At 33.8% G+C, this 20277-nt stretch overlaps 2 protein-coding genes across 2 annotated transcripts; one reads left to right on the plus strand and one right to left on the minus strand.

Moving 5' to 3' along the window:
* The first annotated feature begins 2869 nt into the window (after positions 1–2869).
* On the plus strand, positions 2870–11416 carry LOC129747521 (uncharacterized). The gene is made up of 3 exons (XM_055741779.1): positions 2870–3272; positions 10586–10709; positions 11065–11416. Exons 1-3 carry the CDS (start codon positions 2961–2963, stop codon positions 11343–11345), a joined length of 717 nt encoding a protein of 238 aa, XP_055597754.1. The 5' UTR covers positions 2870–2960; the 3' UTR covers positions 11346–11416.
* Positions 11411–20192, minus strand: LOC129747522 (multiple coagulation factor deficiency protein 2 homolog). The gene is made up of 3 exons (XM_055741780.1): positions 19892–20192; positions 19587–19825; positions 11411–11610 (listed from the first exon to the last, which is right to left on the minus strand). The coding sequence occupies exons 1-3, from the start codon at positions 20035–20037 to the stop codon at positions 11465–11467; spliced, it is 531 nt and encodes a 176-aa protein (XP_055597755.1). The 5' UTR covers positions 20038–20192; the 3' UTR covers positions 11411–11464.
* Positions 20193–20277: the final 85 nt, after the last annotated feature.

Genomic DNA, 20277 nt, shown 5'->3' on the forward strand with positions numbered 1-20277 from the left:
AAAAAAATTGACAAAAATATTAATTTGACAAAATTGACAAAATTGACAAAATTGAACAAATTGACAAAATTGACAAAATTGAAAAAATTGACAAAATTGAAAAAATTGACAAAATTGACAAAATTGACAAAATTGACAAAATTGACAAAATTGACAAAATTGACAAAATTGACAAAATTGACAAAATTGACAAAATTGACAAAATTGACAAAATTGACAAAATTGACAAAATTGACAAAATTGACAAAATTGACAAAATTGACAAAATTGACAAAATTGACAAAATTGACAAAAATTACAAAAACGACAAAAATGACAAAAATGACAAAAATGACAAAAATGACAAAAATGCCAAAATTGACAAAATTGACAAAATCGACAAAATCGACGAAATTGACAAATTTTTGTCATTTTTGTCATTTTTGTCATTTTTGTCATTTTTGTCATTTTTGTCATTTTTTTCATTTTTGTCATTTTTGTCATTTTGGTCATTTTGGTCATTTTTGTCATTTTTGTCATTTTTGTCATTTTTGTCATTTTTGTCATTTTTGTCATTTTTGTCATTTTTGTCATTTTTGTCATTTTTGTCATTTTTGTCATTTTTGTCATTTTTGTCATTTTTGTCATTTTTGTCATTTTTGTCATTTTTGTCATTTTTGTCATTTTTGTCATTTTTGTCATTTTTGTCATTTTTGTCATTTTTGTCATTTTTGTCATTTTTGTCATTTTTGTCATTTTTGTCATTTTTGTCATTTTTGTCATTTTTGTCATTTTTGTCATTTTTGTCATTTTTGTCATTTTTGTCATTTTTGTCATTTTTGTCACTTTTGTCATTTTTGTCATTTTTGTCATTTTTGTCATTTTTGTCATTTTTGTCATTTTTGTCATTTTTGTCATTTTTGTCATTTTTGTCATTTTTGTCATTTTTGTCATTTTTGTCATTTTTGCCATTTTTGTCATTTTTGTCATTTTTGTCATTTTTGTCATTTTTGTCATTTTTGTCATTTTTGTCATTTTTGTCATTTTTGTCATTTTTGTCATTTTTGTCATTTTTGTCATTTTTGTCATTTTTGTCATTTTTGTCATTTTTGTCATTTTTGTCATTTTTGTCATTTTTGTGTTTGTAATAATCATTTTTTTTATTGCATATTCTCAGAAAAAAAAACTTTAGGATTTTTGTGGAATGATTTGCACTGTTTTTTTTAAGGGGGGGGTAGGGTCTAACACTTTAAAAAAATCGATTTTTTTATTTTTTTATTTTCTTATTGTAAAAGATTTCAAGAATGTTGTGTCAAATTTTCAAGTCAATTGAAGCAAAACTGTAGAAATTATAGGCCTTTATCTCCTCCTATATAATACTGCAAGAAAGCAAGAGCAGAAACTTTAAACGCGTTTTTCTCGAAAGCACATTTTTAAAGTCCGTGGACATCGTCATTTGAAAACTACTTATCCGATTCTTTTCAAATTTGGAGCATATTTTCTACATATAAAATTCCAGACCCCAACGTTTTTCTTTTTTGTTTTTTTTACTTTGGGGAGATTTTACAGGTGAAAAATGGCGGATTTTTTCGTGAAAAATCGTAGTTTTTACTTCAAACAGCCAAAAAAATTTCATGAAAAAAAATTTTAAGTTAAATAAAAACGTTGGGGTCCAGAAAAACATCTATTAACAATTAACAACAATATTTTGCCCTGATTTTTTGACTTCAGATGATTCTGTGCTGAGATACAGCGTCCACCGCAAATCCTGTTTTCTAAAAGGCATCCTCGAAAGTGCTCCGTCACCGGCTCATTTTTCAATATTTTTCTACGAAAAAAATTGCTAAATGTTCTTTTAACAATGCTTTGTATCATGCAAAAAATTTGAATACATTTGTTTGAACGATAGCTCTAGAAAAAAATCGTGAAAATGGTGTTTTTTTTATACCCGTTAGACCCTACCCTCCCCCTTAAATTAACCTTACTTAACACTTTCCATGAAATCTTATCTTTAAATGTAATTCATTTTGAGAATAAATATGTAGATCGATGGAACCATTACATCATGTCACAAACAAGTATTTCAAATGGACTGCACAAATATCCAGCAAAACCATCAAAAACAGACAAAAAAATCGGATTGCCTTACATAAAAACAATTTGCCTACATATCCACATTATATCGCTCAAATCGACTCATACCCGCGAAACGATCGAAGGAGAATCATTGCCAATCCAAGGTAGGTATAAAGTAACATTTTTCCTGGGCTGATGAAAATGATGATGGATTTTCCACCTCGGTTAGCTCAAATTCGCTCCGGGGGAGGTTACGAGGAAGAATACCGAGCTAACAATGACAAATTTGTCGATGACTTAGCCATGTGCGCGCTGCTCTCTGGGTATGAATGCTCGCTGACAATTTACGGTAGATTCTGCGATGGCTCGAGATTGGGTAGGTATAGAATAAGGTGCTTTAGCCCTTTTGTTTATGTTCATTCATAAGAAAAACGGACGTCTGAAAGGCATCCTCAACTATAGATGTATAGTTATGTATGAACGTACGGTTTGGAGGGTCGTCATTTGTAGGAATAAACCAAAAATGAGTCAATTTGAGGAAAAACGTTTGCTGTAAAACAATGGAAAGGAGCGCACACACAGCGGGGGAGGCTCAGTTACTTACTCCTTCTGTCGCGCTGAACGACAAACAAAAAAAAACCCAACAACATCAAGAGGGATGGTTTTATGTTTTTGAAATCACTTTTTATGCATCCACTTCTTGTTTTGCTAAGCCAGGTAGAAACACATTCCGTCTTCGAAAAGGGACATAAGTCGAAAAAAGATATTTATATTAGTTCGAGCCTTGCTCTAGGGCTCAGTTCTGTGTAACAATTCAGAGGATCAGGTGTAAAAGTTCTCCGGTGCGTGGTTTTGAGTTTAAGGACCGGGGTTGTCATTCAGGACAAGATAATCGGTACCGAAACATGAAGCTCTCTAGAATTTCTCAGTTTGCGATCGGTGCATTGGTGTTGGCTTTTATTATTCATGAAATCGATGGTAATGTGCACGATTTCGACGGGAACGATTTGAATCCGGGCTTCAACGGATATGCGAGTCAACGTCAACAGCAACAGCAGCATCAGCAGCAGCAATCACAATCACAACCGTCACAAGGATCGACCACCGGAGGTCGAGGCTTTGTCGACACGGCCAAAGATCTGATCGGAAGTCCGGCTGGTCAGTTGGCAATGTCGTTCGCCAAGGAAATGATCAGTCGATCTGCCGGAAACAGTCAGGTGGGTGGGCATGTGTGTGAGTGAGAGAGAGACTCGTGAAATGGGATTAGATACCAGAAGAAAAAGGAGAATTCACGGACCACAACAACAGGGTCCAAAGACCTGAATGTTCTGACTTTTCTGGACCAACAGTGCTTGAGTACCGTAATCTGAGGGGACTTTGTTCAACGGGGTAACGTAATGATTAGTTTGGAGAAATTGTGTCTTGAACTTTGGTATTTTAGTTTTGGAATGACGTTTGAAAAACTGGAGGGTAGAGTGCAATATGGTGGAATGAGAGGTGATGAGAAAAAAATGTGGCAAAGGTAGTAGTAAAGTTTTTTTCATCGTAAACATAGATACCATGCCAAAATTGAAGTCACTACAGACAATTTTCGCGACGCATTTTGCCTAGGATAAATGAGGCAGGCTTTGTTTATGTTTATGTTTCTTTTTTCTAGCGAAATTGCAAAAGTGTGTTCTCTTGCACCACCTTAGTAGAGCACCTCGTTGGGCAGAGTAGGCTTGATCGAAACATCTTGTTGTCGTAGTGATTTCGGAAAACCCTATTCAAAGCTGCAAAGAGACTTTATTATCAACTACTTTGTTATTGAGTTTGCCTAAAATAAAGCTAAATTGAAAGATAAATTAAAAAAAACTTCAACTGTTTGCTTCTTGTATGACAGTTTTTGATTGCTTCTTGTATGACAGTTTTTCAGTGTAGAATGAAAGAAATTTTAAATTAAGCTTGCTCTCATAAAAATCATAAAATTCACGATGAGAAAAGTTTTGAATTTCAATGCTAAGTTTTTACATTCTTACATTTACACTTATTTCGTCTGACATTCCAAGAATACATGTACTTAATTTGTAACTAAAATAATTTAAGATACTCAATCACAATTCTAAATCAACAGTTTGAATGTGAAACGCTACGTATTTTATTCTATAATCGTAGTTTATTCTATAATCAAATCAAACAAGCCCAATCTTCCAAACTATTTAACAAATTCAAAGATTAAGGACTATGATGAAAAAAAAAAGTGAAAGATAAAAATCATCAGATTTTCGGATCAAATTTGCTTGGGAAAAACTTCAAACAAATTAGTGATTTTAGTTTGCAATTTGGCTTTTAAAAAAACTTGAATATAAACACATTGCTGGCCAAAGAGATATTGCGTTTTTATCGCATGCAGCTGCATTAAAAGGAAAATTCAAACGTTATGAATCGAATAATGAAACTTCATTTTACAAAATTTAACACAACACTTCCCGCTAGTCAAATAAATTAAATTATCAGTTTTTTGTCTATTGGTTTCTGAAATATAAAATGCCGAATAATGTAAAACATTATACCGATAAAATATAGAACTTTGTGCAGATTTTTGCTTTCAGGTACATGTTTCTTTAACAGCAAATATTTTTCATAAAGAATCCACTGCATAATAAAAATCCTGTTGATGATTTGTTTTGAGTAAAATTTGGATTTCTCGCATAAAACTAAAAACTGAAATTCTACTTTTTATTTGTGATTTTCAGCTAAATTGTGTTTAAATCTAATTTTGATTGAAAATTTGAAATCTGAAAATTGAATTGACAAGCAATCTTAAGTTCATGATCTCCTGAATTCCTCAACCTTTTATGTTGATTGTAAAATCTATTTACAAGCTAAATCTCATTCTGAATTTGAATCTGCATTCTAAATTCTGATTTCTAAACCTGAATTCAAAAATTGCGCTTTGAATCTGTATCTGAATTTCCATACGATTTCTGAAATGAACAAAAAAATAAGATTTCCGAATCTTATACCAGATCAGAATTTTATGATCCAAGTTTTCGAGCCCTAATTCATGAATCTAAATTCTGTTGTTAATGTTTGATCTAAATTCACTATTTCAATTATTTATTTTATAACGGTATTGTGAATCTGAATTAAAATATGAATTTTAAGTTATTTGAATCTAAATTTTCATTTTTGGATTGTCATATCGAAGCTTTAAATGTTTTAATTTTGCGAAAGAATTAAGTTTAAGATCTTCGACACTTTTCTTTTTTTTTTCATATTCGGAAAACTATTACCAAAATATTGAAAATGCATATGATCTCGGAGAACATGATTCAAATTTGACATAAAACTTATTAAAATTTAAAACGAGATTTCAAAGAAGCTCTTCATTTCAGATTTCTTGTGATTATTCTAACTGAAAATCAAAAATCCTGAACTGGATACAGAATCCGGAACTCCGAAATAGGAATACAATTTTGGTGATGGGAGTTATGGAATCAAAACCTCCGAAATAGGTTTATTTTAATTGAAAAGTTGATATTCAAATTTCTATAAATATATAAAAAAATTTTGAAAAAGTGTAGCAGAATTTTGAACTTGAGATGGGTTTTTGGGGTTTGGGCATAAGTTTATAGTCTAGATCAGCCTTACTCTTTTATTATAATTTGGTTCTGAATTTAAAATTTTGAGTGTAGAGTATAATACCTCGCTTGCTTTTTTGGATCTTCATGGGGGGGGGGGTCTCAAAACCCACCCCGTTCCTACGGCCATGTAATGGGCTGTATCGGGACAGATTTCGGAATCAAACATACTAAAATATTTCTATCAAAATCAGCTCTTCCAGTCTTCCAGCTATAGGCTTGACCAAAGTAGTTCATATTTTTTTCTTAAATAGCACCAAATTAAAGATGAACAAAAAAATTAAAAATTTGTTTATACATTCGAATTTTATACATTTGTTTTTGTTTATCCGTGGAATCGATCGCGATAGTGATTTATTTTTTGACAAACCTGTGGCATTTGAATTTCAATTTCATCGTTTTTCACGTAGTGAGTAGTTTTTTTGTCAGAGTGTTGTTTAGTTAAGATTCAGAAGAGAATACGAAAAAAAATTAACACTTTCTTTTATTATTAACTTTTGAATACATAAATGAAAATTCATTAAATTTTCTGTGAAACTGCCTTCTGATGTCTTGTTACATGAGCAAAATTTTGTTAAATGATGATGTTCAATTTGGTGGTTTCTGGGTTGTCTAGTGGGGGACCTCAAAATATCTGGAAATTAACTAAATATTCAACCAAAGCTGATATAGTAAATAGTTCTAACGGTGAGCTGAAATTGGAATGAAAGTTTTTGAGAACTACATTGTGAGCCCTTTCATTCGTGATGGTTGATTCCATGGAGGTGAAAGAGGTTTATTCAAGCGCAATCTGAATATTTTGATTGGAGAAGTGGAAAAGAAGGTAATTTTTTCTGTCTGTTTCGTCTAACTTTCAAAAAAACAGGTAAGATTTTATTTCTCCAACGTATAAAAGCTGTCCATTTTTAAAATAAACAAAATACGGTGGTCAAATCGTCCGCAACATAGTTGGACCACTAGTAGGGATAAACTTTGAATTAATTCGAAACAGACTGCAAAACAAACTTTTAAGCGGGCACCTGGAGGACAGCCCTCAAGACTTCTAAGCATACGGTTATGAGATCGAATCCCGATCGCTGCGTACATAGTACACTTTCTGTGGATTGGTTGTGATGACATTTGTAAGATAGTAGCCAAATGTCTATCAGCGACACTTTTTTTCATACTTCATAGATCCCACGACGTTGTAATCCTGTTTTGGTTTTTTGTCGCACCAACAAATGAAAATTATGATGAATGATAAAAATTCAACGATGTTGATTTTTGTGCCGAGGAAGAAATATTCATAACTTCAATCAAATAGAGAATTTTCAGTTGTTTTGACCGTCAAATTTCAGAAAATAGAGATCACCTTGGATTGGTAAAATGGTGATTCATAGCGTCCACTCGATTGTCACAATATTTTGCAGATGTAAACATGAGTTTTACTGAAAATTAAGGAATTTATGAATTAATGTGTTCAGAAGTTGTTCATTTGAGAAAGTGCTGCATTTTTCTCGAATAGTAAATCCTCAAACATTTTTTTGCTTCACATTTTTTTCCGATTTTATTCCAAAAATTGTAAATTTTGATGTAATTCATGGTGAATTATTTATCAGATAGAAATTCCCAATCTAAACACTTCTGAACGTTTGGCAGACAAAGGAAAATTTTATTGATTCTGGGACAAATACAAATAAAAATTCATTTCTTTCTTATCCGTTTTCTTTAACTTCCAAGAATTTTTCACCTTTGACATAATCACAAATTCCTTAATTCGAAGATTATTTTTTAATTGAAGTCCAAAAGCAAAAGAATAAATTCATTTGTTTAAAAAATTATTATTTTCATTCGAAATCTTTATACATTGTTTCAAATATAAAGGGGTTTTTTTCAGAATGAATATTTAGAATAAAAATAAGTGTTGATTTGTTACTCCAAATACCCTGTTTTTTCTGAGTGTACATTTCAGCAGAGAACTCATGAAGCTTTTAAAAACAATAAAATTTTCAGATATTCAAAAACAAGTTCAGATATCAAGTTTTAGTAAATGAAATGAAATCATGTTTGTATTGCAATTCCAATCTCCAGCTGCAGCTCTCAATTTAAAGTGGTTGCTTCTGAATTCTTTGGAATTTTGATTTAAAAAGATGTCTACTAAAAACCCTTATTTAAATATTTTCTTGAAATTTCATTTATGTTTGAAAACTGTAGCACAGCACACCGGGTCAGCTAGTATGCTATAAAAACCCAAAAGCGTTATCAATTTAAATCGAGGAATCCTTTCAAGTTCCTTTTCCATTGTGTAATAACCTGTGTTCGAAAGCTTCTAATTTTTGATTTAAATACTTTTTCAAAACTTCCCTTCTTAAAGAAATGCTTTGTTAAATAGATTTAAGCAACTGTTGTAGAAAAAACGGTATCTTGACTCGGTAATACTAGAGGTTTGAGCTGTTTCAAATATTTAAACGAATTATTGAAAAAAAAATCAAAATTAAAGTATAAATCACTTATGCCAATATAGTTATTTACACTAAATCTTGATGTTCAATCTTTGCTTTGAATATTTAAATTTAATTAAGAAAAAAATTATTGAAGTTTATCCAAGAAATGTTGTATAATATGTTGATGTGAAGTTTCATAAAAAAATTTTAACTCTACGTTTCTTATTTAGATAACTTTTCATAAAAATAATACTTGCTTATTCTTCTATTTATTACTGTACATTAGACTGAGTCGTACTGAGACATACCTCTGTTAAACAGCTAATAACTTTTTTGTCTAATGAGATACGAAGTTGCGGTCTTGGACAAAGCTGTTCAGCGGAAAATTTTCTTTAAGAATTTTATAAATTGGCACACACACTGTCAGCTGGCTCGGTCCCATAGAAGAAACAAAAATGATTTTGATTTTTCAATACAAAATATTCAATTATCCCATACAAAAATAAAAGTTCAAATTTACTCATGTAAACGTTACTTAAAAATTCTACAAAAAATCATGGATGAGTTTTGGACCAAGACGAAGCTTTTTAGACCCCAGGGTTTGAGAAATTCAAAAATGACCCCAAATCGACTCAGTCTACTGTACATGCAACATTTGTATACCACAAGAACTCATTAAATTTTTATTTCAATGTTATTTAATAAAGTTATCATTAAATGATAAGAAAATTATGATGACATAGTTTCTCACATCGTGAGATAGTTTTTTTAAGTTTTCAATTCTCATAGAGAATTTGAAAAAAACGAACAATAGATGTACCAATTTTAACATTTTTCCATGCCGTAAAAAACTTCGTCCAGTATGACGGATAGGCTAAAGATATCACCTACAAACTGTATATTGCTTGAATCATTCTATACCAACACTGTTGATGTAAAAATATTTTTCAGACAATCATCAATTTTTTTTTAATTTATATTTTTATAATTCAGTTACCAGTCAGGGCTAAAATGCATCAAAAAGCAAATCAAGGATTCAACCTTTTAAATCTCGATTCCATATGGTAGAATATTATCGTTTTGCATTACGCGTTAGTTAATTGCATAATTTCATCCATCCAAACATTTATTTTTATGATTTCAGCTAGTAGAATGTTGATTGGTATTTTTTACCCCTAAATGTATACAGCACTCTTATGCTTTTTCATTAAAAACAGAAAACACATAAAAAAAAAATGTAAAATTTGGTTCGAACAAAACCAAAAATTACTGCAATTAGTGTTTTATGCTCTATGACATCTCAAATATATCAAAAACCATGGTCTCCAATTTTCATTCAATCATTTGAATCTAGACGGCTTTGGACGTTCACAATCGAATAACTTTTTTTGCCGCCAAATGAAAACTTATAAGTTTCAGGTTGCTATGAAAGTCAGTAAACAAAATATTCAGACCGGTCCGCATAACAGTCAAATGAAAGAAAAAATTTTCGATTGAAAATCATCGCTATCATTTTCATCCCTTGCTAAAAATCTAAGTAGATTATTAGTCTAAAAATACAAATAAATAGGACGTTTTTAACAGAATCAAGCTATCAAAATTGCCAAAAAATATTTTTTAAATATTAGAATTTTTTGTTGCTTTTAAATCGATTCCTCTTACCTCAATAAAAAATTAATATAAATATTAAATGAATTTAGAGCTCTTTGCTTAGTTCCCTTTTAAAATAGTTTATAATCACAAAAAAAAACTAAATTGAACAAAAAATTACATAAAAATAAAAATTTTCATTTTCGTTTGAAATTGAAGATCTCGATTTTCATTTGAAAATCATCAGGTGCACTTTGAAAATCATTAACGTCATCATCATTCGAAACACCGAGGAATTTCAACTGAAATCATCGTAAGCAAACTTACAGTAGCATGCTTTGGCCTTTCATTTGAAATATTTTTCTGTTGTGAATGTGAAAATTGGAGACGCTGTCAAAAACTATAAATTTTCAACCGTTTTCCTTTGATTTTTCATTAATAATTATGTTGTTTCAACTTACTTAGGATGAAAATCGCATGTTTTTATAAATTCAAAAACAACTGGAGAAAACAAAAGTTTTTCTGACTTCGTTAATTTAATGTCCTATCAACCTTAAAATTTTTGATGTACAAGAGGTACAACAACAAAGTTTGTAGCTCCAAAGCTGTTCGAAAAATATCCACTTTGGGGAAATTTTACCTGTAGATTGATTATTGACGATCACCTGGACGCAAATGTTGACAGATTTTGTTGTTTTGAGATTTATTGTGTAGGTTATTGATTCTTGTTTCTCAATATTCCAAAATGAATATGTTTTATCAGATTATCTGAAATCGGTTCCGAATAAAGTCATTCAATCTCGGAATGTGTAAAACAGCATAAATAAAGTTCTTTGAGTAATTTCAAGCTGCTTTAAGTTTTCAAAATGTATTTTTTTGAATATCTTCCGCTAGGTCCTCAGTTTGAACCTCACAAACTTGCTGATCCTGTTCCTGCTGAAGGCTCTAATTTTTGCTGCTGGCCTCATCGGTGCCGGTAGCTGGGGTGGATATGCACGAGGCAGATCCATCGATGATGGTAAGTTTAGCAGACAATTACATATGTATCATCATTTAGTTTGTTTGACTGATGCGCAGACAAAAATATAGCTCAATAATCCATCACCCATGGAGTGGTTTAGATTTTGCAAAAACATAACAATGACACACAATTTTCTGTCACCCTTGGCTGCCATGTGTAAAATTCACAATAACCAGGAAAATTAAGTCGGTAAATTGGGTGACACGAACGGCAAACAAAGACAAATGACGCAATATCAACTAATAACTGGCACGAGAACTGAACATGCCGTAATGACACAAATTACGACTCACAATAGAAATTGCTCCTTCTCTCTCTCTCTCCTCAAATAACTACCATTACATTGTTGCAGGTTCACTATTCTATCCGGGTGAAACGTCGCTGATGGTGGGCTATCTGGCCGCGGAAGGTTCCGGCCAAGAAGGTTGCCTGCTGCAGTCGGCCTGCCGATCACCGCACACGGCCAACGAGTACTCGCGGGCTGCCCAGGCTCTCGTCAAAGGGGCTGAAATTTTTGATCCGGAAATACCGAAGAATGTCAAGTACAACCGCATGCTGGCCCAGCTGGAACGATCGATCTCAGAGGGTCTACAGGGAGCGCCCTGCGAAATGATATATCCGTGTCATCTTTAGAGAAAGAACTGTATCGAATTTGTACAGACTTTGTGAGAATGAGAATACACTTTGACATAAATATGAAGCAGGAGGATGCTTTATTGGTTTTTGTCTCATTTTTTTATTCATTCTATCTACTAAGAGGGGTCTGGGGAAGATGTGGTTATGGCAGGATCTTCCTTTTTGTTCCAGTTTTCAGTACTGATGGCCTTCATGTACTCGGGATAGGTGAGTAGTCCATTTTGATCCAGGTCCGCAAATGCGATGAAATCGTCGATGACATCTACAAAAGAAAAATCCGGATTATCTTTATTGTTTTTTAGAATAATAATTTTCATTTTAACTTTGTTGATGTTAAAATTTAAATTCAATTCAGTTCCTTGAACTGATAATCATATAAAATGACTTTTCTTTATTTTAGCAGTAAGATCGATCGATGCAATGCTTTGCTTCAAGTTGAAAAATATGGGAACATAAAAAATTAAATTTTTATTCAAGTTTTCCAAATTTGTTTACGGCTTTTTTTTTAAGCTCTCAAAATCAGAGGGAGATCAGTGCCCAAATAATATTCGCGATTCAAAGTTGTTATATCTTTAAAAAGACATACACCGTCTTAGCCGATTTAGGCTTTACAGACTTAAATGACGCGGACAACTTAAGATTAACATTTAACACCCAGTACCGAGATGGGAATCGAACCCATGCCATCAGTCGACCAGTGATTACCGTCTTACCACGCTAACCACTCGACCACCGAGTACCAGTACTGGTCTGTGAAAATATATGTTAATGTGTTACGGTGTTAATCTTTTTTTAGCTCTTTCTATTGCAATCCTGATGATAATCATTGATAGATATCATATGGGATCTTAGAAAATTTTGAATTGTGATTTTTGAAGATCCAAAATAAATTTAATAAGTTGAATATGATTATTATGATAAGTTGTACGTGAGAGGTTGAATAAGACTAATTAAAAGGGTCAAAAAATTAGATTAAGTATGTTTATATGGAGCCATTCCATTTGCAGTTGAGATTAAAAAAATATGTTTCTATTTACAATAAATTAAGGTGATCAATTTAGACTAAGGTTGTCCGAATTTTTCAGCACGCAATCAGGCAATTTTAAATAAAAACCTGACAAAATCCGGGCATTTGATTTAAAAATTGACGACCAAGAATCCGGGCCAATTTTGTCAAGACCCCGAAATTACTCTACAAAAAAAAAATAAAAAAAAAGTTTTTATCAAAACTTATCGACAGATTTTTAAGAGTATTTTAGGCTTCCAATAAAACATTTTTTATAAAACATGCTCAAAAAATTTCGTTTTGGAGGCATAAATAAAAAAAATTACAACACAATTTGTTTTTTTTTTTGTTTGATTTCCCAAATAAAGTGAATAAATTCGGGCAAAATCCGAGCATTTTTCAATGAAATCCGGCAACCGGGACGTGTCGGACTGTTTCCAAATTTTGTATAAAATATCCGGGCAAACAATGGGTAAACTGGGCAATCTAGCAACCTTTATTGAAACTCAATGTTTTAGGTATCATAAGCTTCATAGATTTTAGAAAATCAATAAAAATTTTCTTTGCGGTATCGATCTCATAGAAATCCGTTCAATTGGAAGTATTCTACCAGCTATGCTCTAATCCGAACCTTTACATTGTACATTTTTTAGCTCAACCCTCAACTTTCACTCTGTATTCAAATAAAAAAAAAAATCTATTCTCAATTCAATACCGTTGTCAAAGACTGGGAAAGGATATAATAGGTATTTGAAATATTTTTTTTTGTATTTTCCTTCAGAATCCTAATGGCAATTCACTGGATTGAGGCGAGTGATTTCGAATGAACAAAGTTCTGATTTTTTTTGTTTTTGAAATTACGAGCAAAGATTTCAATACTTCAAAAAATATAATAAAACAAATATGATATTCCCTAATAAAGGGTGATAGGGTCAAATTTTGGTCAATAACAACTTGACGCATTTCTTTCAATTTTGCATTTAAAAAACCTGAACACCCCTCATTTTGAAGTTGTGTGTGTGTAGAATGTTGCTCCTATTTTGATTTTGGAATGCACTCTTCAGTTGTCAAAATGCCGTCCAAGGAAGAAGAGCAGCGTATCAAAATTTTGCTCGCGCATCACGAAAATCCGAGCTACTCGCACGCAAAGCTGGCAAAATCGCTAAAAGTTGCCAAATCAACCGTTACAAATGTAATTAAAGTGTTTGGGGAACGTTTGTCGACAGCCAGGAAGTCTGGATCGGGGGGAAATCGAAAACCGGAAGCCGTTGAGACGACAAAGAGAGTTGCCGGTAGTTTCAAGCGAAACCCTAACCTCTCTCTCCGAGGTGCCGCAAATAAGCTGGGTGTATCGTCTACAACCGTGAATCGAGCCAAAAAACGAGTCGGACTCTCGACTTTCGCAAACGTCTGCTGCCTTTCCTGAAGAAACACGGTTGTTCCGTACTGTTTTGGCCGTATTTGGCATGTTGCCATTACGGTAAAAAGGCCATGAAGTGGTACGCCGCTAACAACGTGCAGGTGGTTCCCAAGGACAAGAACCCTTCCAACAAGCCAGAGCTCCGCCCAATTGAGAAATACTGGGCTATTGTCAAGCGGAACTTAAAGAAGACCAAAAAAGGACGAGCAGCAGTTCAAGGCAAACTGGCTTTCTGCGGCGAAGAAGGTGGACAAGGTGGCTGTACAAAATCTGATAGCAGGGGTTAAGCGTAAGGCCCAGCAATTCGGATTTGGAAAAACGGAAGCCTAACTGAATATTTTTCCTGAATTTTATACAAATTAAACTTGAAACAGAAATTTAATTTGATTTTTTTAAATAAACGATTTCACCGATTTACACGCGTTTTCCCTTGACCAAATTTTGACCGTATCACCCTTTATAGACGCAATAACAATGTTTATTATACAAATTGAAAGTCATTAATTACACTAAAATATATTCATCTGAATTGAGAATCGGGGATAAAGTTATGGAAACAGAATATTTGAACTGAATTCTGAAATTTAACGCTAAGTCTCAAAACGCTAAAACAGACGAAAATTTTTCTTTTCGTGTTTGTTAAGTCAATCATTGATCTATTTTTGTGAGCGAAAGACGTGTCAGAGTGAAATTCACAAGAATAGCGAGGTTGGTTGAGTTTGCTCCAGGAGCGCCGATTTTAGAGGCTACTTTAACGATTGTTTGTTTATGATTTGGCCTCCCGTAAAAAAGCTGATTGGCTCTAGCGCCACTTCTTGGATTGTTTGTTTATGGTGGTAAAAAAATTGATTGTGTCAAGGAGCGCAGATTTTTGGTCACCGGTAAAAAGACGAATTGGCTCAGGGAGCGCAGATCTTTAAGGCTGCTGTTACGATGGTTTGTTTTTGTTCCAGCTCTGGTTAACAATGAAAGAGCGGCTGAAAAAGCACAGATAGGGATGGTTGTTGCTTAGAATCTTTTGCCGTACAAATTTGACAATTTTTTGTTAACTAAAATGGGATAAAATATATTTGGGAAAATAAGCAACAGTTTTTGCTAGTAATGGAATGTAAAATTAAGATGAAGTTCATTTGTAACATTTGAATTTTATTTTAGAGAAAAACAAATAATGATAAAAACAAAGATTTTCTTGAGAATAGAGATGAGAAAGGATGTAGGGATGAGATGAAGGATATGCACAAAATAAAAAATGTTATAAACACAATCAAATAAAAGTTGAATTCAACAACACTGAAGAAAAACGAAAAAAAAAAAATATATTCATATGGCAACATTTTATATGTTGGCAGCACTAGGTAAAACAAACAAAACAAAGTCAGTCAATGATCTATTTTTGTGTGCGACTGACGTGTCTGAGAGAATCTATGGTGTTGCCACAAGGGCAATTAGACCGGGAGCTGATGACACCCCAGTGTGTGACAGTTCTCGATGAGCGGGAAAAAACCAAGAGGAGAAAGAAGTAAAAGAAGAGATCATTTTAGTAGGAAGAAAAAAAGCGCGTGGTTGATAGTTCGGAAGAGGAAAATTTATTAATAGAGTGAAAATTTAAAAAGAAAGTTTGAAGGTGATAGATAGGCAGATTGAAAAGTGAAGGTTTTGTGGCCGCTGATAGAGAGCTCGCATCGAGGTGCGTAGATACATCCGGGAGGTACTCAATCCACCGGTCTGCAATATTTGTACGAACCGTAAGTTCAGATTGATTTATTACTTGTGATTAAATATGTATTGTAACATTAAACTTAAAATTATAGGGCAAAATAGGCTTGCAGAGTCGGGCCAGTACAGATTCCTTTGTGGATCCGACCGAACAGTTTCGGTAAAGTTGTATTTTTCATATGAAAGCGGCATCGCACTTAACCTATATTTTCCCATAGGCATTCCAGTAGCACAGAGTTGTGCTTAGGTTAGTGAGGAGGTCAGCCAAAGTATAGGCCGGTTGACTGAATGTGAGTAGTCGCATAGATTTGTAGAAATAATTTTGTCTTATTTCCTTTTCCACCTTTTAGATTTGAAGTTTGTTCATAATAAAGAAGTTACTATCAAATATAGTTCGCCCCGGCGGTTTTGACTCTCGCTAACATATGGATTGATATTCGTAAGAATCGTAAAACTACGAGAATGGCGTAGTTGGTAGAACAACTCGCTAACTTTCAGCTACTTTGTTCAGAGTGACGGGTACTCAGTTGTCGCCAAAACCGCACTTACTCAGTTCTGACTAAACGGCCTTTACTCAGAACTGCCTTTTTTGCGACATCTGAGTAGGGGTTACTCAGAATGCGCGAATAATTCTGAAGCGGTTTTGGCTGCTTTTTTCATTTTTAAATAGATAAAACCTGTATTTTTATTCAGACAAATGATGGATTGGTTGATTTCATAAATAACAAAAGTCAAAATAATGTGCATAAACCTTTATTTTTGTTTTTAAATCCACAAACTTATTGTAGTTTTTTTTCGCCCGTCGGATGAATATCTAGAAATTACCTTTAAAATGAATATTCACCATGTAAGTTTTCTAGTTTTTGCGGGACGAAAAAAAAACCAAGTCCGACCGCCTCGCACAAACCGATGATCATTTACTCAGTTGTCGCCTTCAAGCACTCGAGTTCTCTGAGTGCCGAATTTTCTGACGTCTGAGTAATTTTTCCGCTGATATTTGAGTTCATTAAGATCAGCTGTCGGCTGCTTCATACATCTGGCGACGTCTGAGTAAAAGGTAGCCGGGCTCTGGGTATTTCAAATTTAGCGAGAAGCACAAGGAGTGCAGATTTATAATGCTGCAGTGAAGATAGTTTGCTTATGATTCGGCCACCGGTGGAAAGACGGATTGACTCTAGCGACAATTGTCCGTTTTTTATTTGGCCACCGGTGAAAAGACGGATTGGCTAAGGAAGCGCAAATTTTTAAGGTTGCTGCTACGATTGTTTGTTTATGATTCAGTAAACGGTAAAAAACGGATCCGACGGATCGCCCCGAAGAATCTTAAGGCTGCTGCAACAATTGTTTGTGATTTGGAATGAGGGAGCGTAAATTTTAAAGACTGCTGCTACGAAAAAAATGTTTCTTTTTCGGCTACCAATAAACAGATTACCAGATTGGAGATTGGATTGACTAAGGGAGCGCAGATTTTTAAGGCTGCTGTTACGATGGTTTGTTTTTGTTCCGGCTCTGGTAAACAAAGACAGAACGGCTGGAAAAGCACCGATTGGAATGGCTGTTGCTAAGAATGTTTTCGGATTGTTCCGGCTCTGGTAAACAAAAACAGAGTGGCAAGAAAAGCACAGATAGGGAAAGCTGTTGCTAAGCATGTTTTTTTTGTATTGTTCCGGCTCTACTAAACAAAAACAGAGCGACTGGTAAAGCACAGGTTTGAATGGCTGTTGCTTAGAACGTTTTCGGATTGTTCTGGCTCTGGTAAACAAAGACAGAGCTGAGGTAAAAGTATAAATTTGAAAGTTTTTTTTTGGCTAAAACTGAGAAGTTGAAGTAATATGCAGGAATTTGGGAAAATAAACAACAGTTTTTGCTAAGAATGGAATGTAAAATTATAATAAATTGATTTGAAAATTTTGAATTTTGTTTTGGAGGAAAACAAAAATTGATAAATACGAAGTTTTTCTTGAGAATAGAGGTTAGAAGGAATGAGGTGGATATGCAGGAAACAGAGTTTTTATACAAATGAAATGAAATTAAAGTTTAATTCGGAAATACTGAAGAAAAAATAAATAAATAAATTTCTATGAGCAACTGACGTGTCTGAGTGAATCTTTGAAATCACGACACCATGCATGGTCTACTATTGTGTGGTGGTTGCCACAGCTCTGTCTGTATCTATCACTGCAAGGTAGTAGGCTCGTGAGGAACAAAGAGATGAAAGGCGATGAAATGTTTTTCAAATTAAAACCTACCATTCCACTTATTTTCAACATTTTCCATCTTATTCTAATCGTCTATCCGTCTATAATCTAACAATTCTTAAATATTATTTCACAAAGAATATAACATTTCACCGATACAACTATAGTTTCTAAGCAAACATGTGTCTCTATACAGTTTGTCTTGAATCAACTCAAGATCGTTATTTGTTTGATCACCGGAACTGAAGGTTTGAAGATACTAAGTGCAAGTTTACTGGTGTTGGGAAAAAGTGGTAGAAATTTTGACATTTTGAAAATTTTACCATGCAAAAATGTTTTCAAGATCTTTGGGCGTTGTATTTTTTTACAACACTGTTTCTATTTCAGCCGTATGTGATAGAAATATTGCTAATTTTGCATCACAGTATGCGAAAATACAACACGTGTTGTAAAAAAACTAGAAGTCCACAGATCTTGAAAATGTTTTTGCATGGGAAAATTTTCAAAATGCGCCGTAAGTGTCAAAATTTCTACCACTTTTTCCCAACACCAGTGAACTTGCTCTAAAAATTTTGGGACGAGGATGAAAATGTATTGCCTGGAGTTTGAAATCTATCTAATTATCCAAAACACTAGAGTCATCCGGGAAAATTTACACGAATTCAAGGAAAACTAATCGCACATTTAGGGAACAATGGATAAGTTTTTATAACATTTTTTTTTCGATTTTGTGTGAACTGGATAAAAACGTAGTTTGTACAATATTCCAGTAAAGCTACGTCCTCAGACACAGTACGGGTCCTCAAATTGTGGGATCTATGAACAAGGCCCGGGAAACTGGGGAATTCTCGGAAAGGTTGCCCAAAGTATGAGTATTTTTAATAGTATAGGAAAATCAATATAGGTTCTCAAATTCTGAAAGCTATTGCCGAGACCCGGGAGACCGGAGAATTCTCGTATTAGTTGCCTAAAGTGTGGTAACTTTGAATCATGCATTCAGTCATGGCATGCAGTAATCATGCAGTCGAATTATAAATCCTGGTTGAAGGAGCCGGAAAAACATCAGGCACAGCACAAGGTTCTCGAAAATCGTAGTTAATGATCTCATCTTCAAGTTTCAATGAGAATTTTGATCCTTGAGTTGGCCGTTTTTGATCGATTTTCACTTTGAACCTACTGCTCCCTTTTTTGGTACTGAACTAAGTAGTACATACTCTTTATTGGACCTAGTTCTAAAATGCCAAAAAAGTTAGATTCCTCGAAAAAAACATAAAAAATATAATTACATTTTTTATTTTAAATAAAAAATACCATGAACTATAATTAGGGATTTTTAACGATTCCAATAAACCCCTTAATTTCTGACATGAATATCTCAAACTTTTTCCTCATTAACATATTTCTCAGCAGCATAATGGTAAGAAGGTTTTTTGTGTTTACATGTAGCTTATTTACCTAAAGCTGACAAAAAATGTTCGAAATGCTCAATATAGGTTCCAAATTATGCATTTATGAAAATTTGCACCTTAATCGATGGTTAATATTGAAAAACATGATGACAGGTCTAAAATTGGAACATTATGGTCAAAAGTGTCCTAATCTTGGACCCATTACCTATTTTCCGAGTTTTTCAATGATTTTCTATTATTTTAGAAAATTTGTAGTTTTTCTATAAAATTAGGCTTGGCCTGTTAAATAGCTCTAGGTTTATGTTTATTGTTCTGTGGTCCATATTTTGATTTTCAGATCCTTGATTGCTTATTTCTTTCCAAATTTTGTGATCGAAGATGAACACCACAAATTTTATTTTTAGAAATTTTCAAATGGTTAACTTAATTGTTGTTTTCCTAATTGCTCAAACATAAAAATAAAACCTCAATAGATCTAGACAGACTTACCAATGACGGAATTCTCGGAGCTGTCTTCGCTACCATCATCATTCGAATCGCGACCATCCAGCCTGTGCACGTGGCCGTCGTTGTGGTGGGTGGCAGCGTGCAGTATTTCCAACCCATCCAGGTGGTCATTGTTGTCGGAATCGTGCAGCTTGAAAAAATAGAAATTCTTCTCCTCCTCGGACATTTTGGCCAGCTCGTCCTCGCTGATGGACAGTTGCTTCAGATCCTCCTGGATGTGACTGCAAAACGATTTGGACGTTTAAGGTGTTTTTCTTAAACAGATAGATTATCAACATCCAACTTACTTATCTTTGACGTGAAAATGTTCGTCCAACTTCCGGCTGTGATTGCCCCGCGGATGATGTGGGCCCTTGGCCGAGGCCAGCTGAAACTTACCACCAATCAGTGCGATGAAAATGTTGATAACTGCTAATGTTAACTGTGGTTTCATGATGCTAGATGCTGTGCGTTAGAAGTTAATCGTTGTCTAAAAGTTTAGTAAAATTTTATCGTTTTGGTTTTTCCAGCATTAGCATCTTGTGATGATGTTTTGTGTCGTTCGCTGCTAGCTAGCAAATGATTCGTACGTAGATTGACTACAATCGATTTTCGTCCTGACAGTTTGGCGGAATGGCGCGCATGCGTGTGGTGGCTGTCAGGATACTTGACAGCAGCCGTTATTCACAGCTAA

This window comes from Uranotaenia lowii, chromosome 2, assembly GCF_029784155.1.
Source record: "Uranotaenia lowii strain MFRU-FL chromosome 2, ASM2978415v1, whole genome shotgun sequence".
NCBI classification, from domain to species: Eukaryota; Metazoa; Arthropoda; class Insecta; order Diptera; family Culicidae; genus Uranotaenia; species Uranotaenia lowii.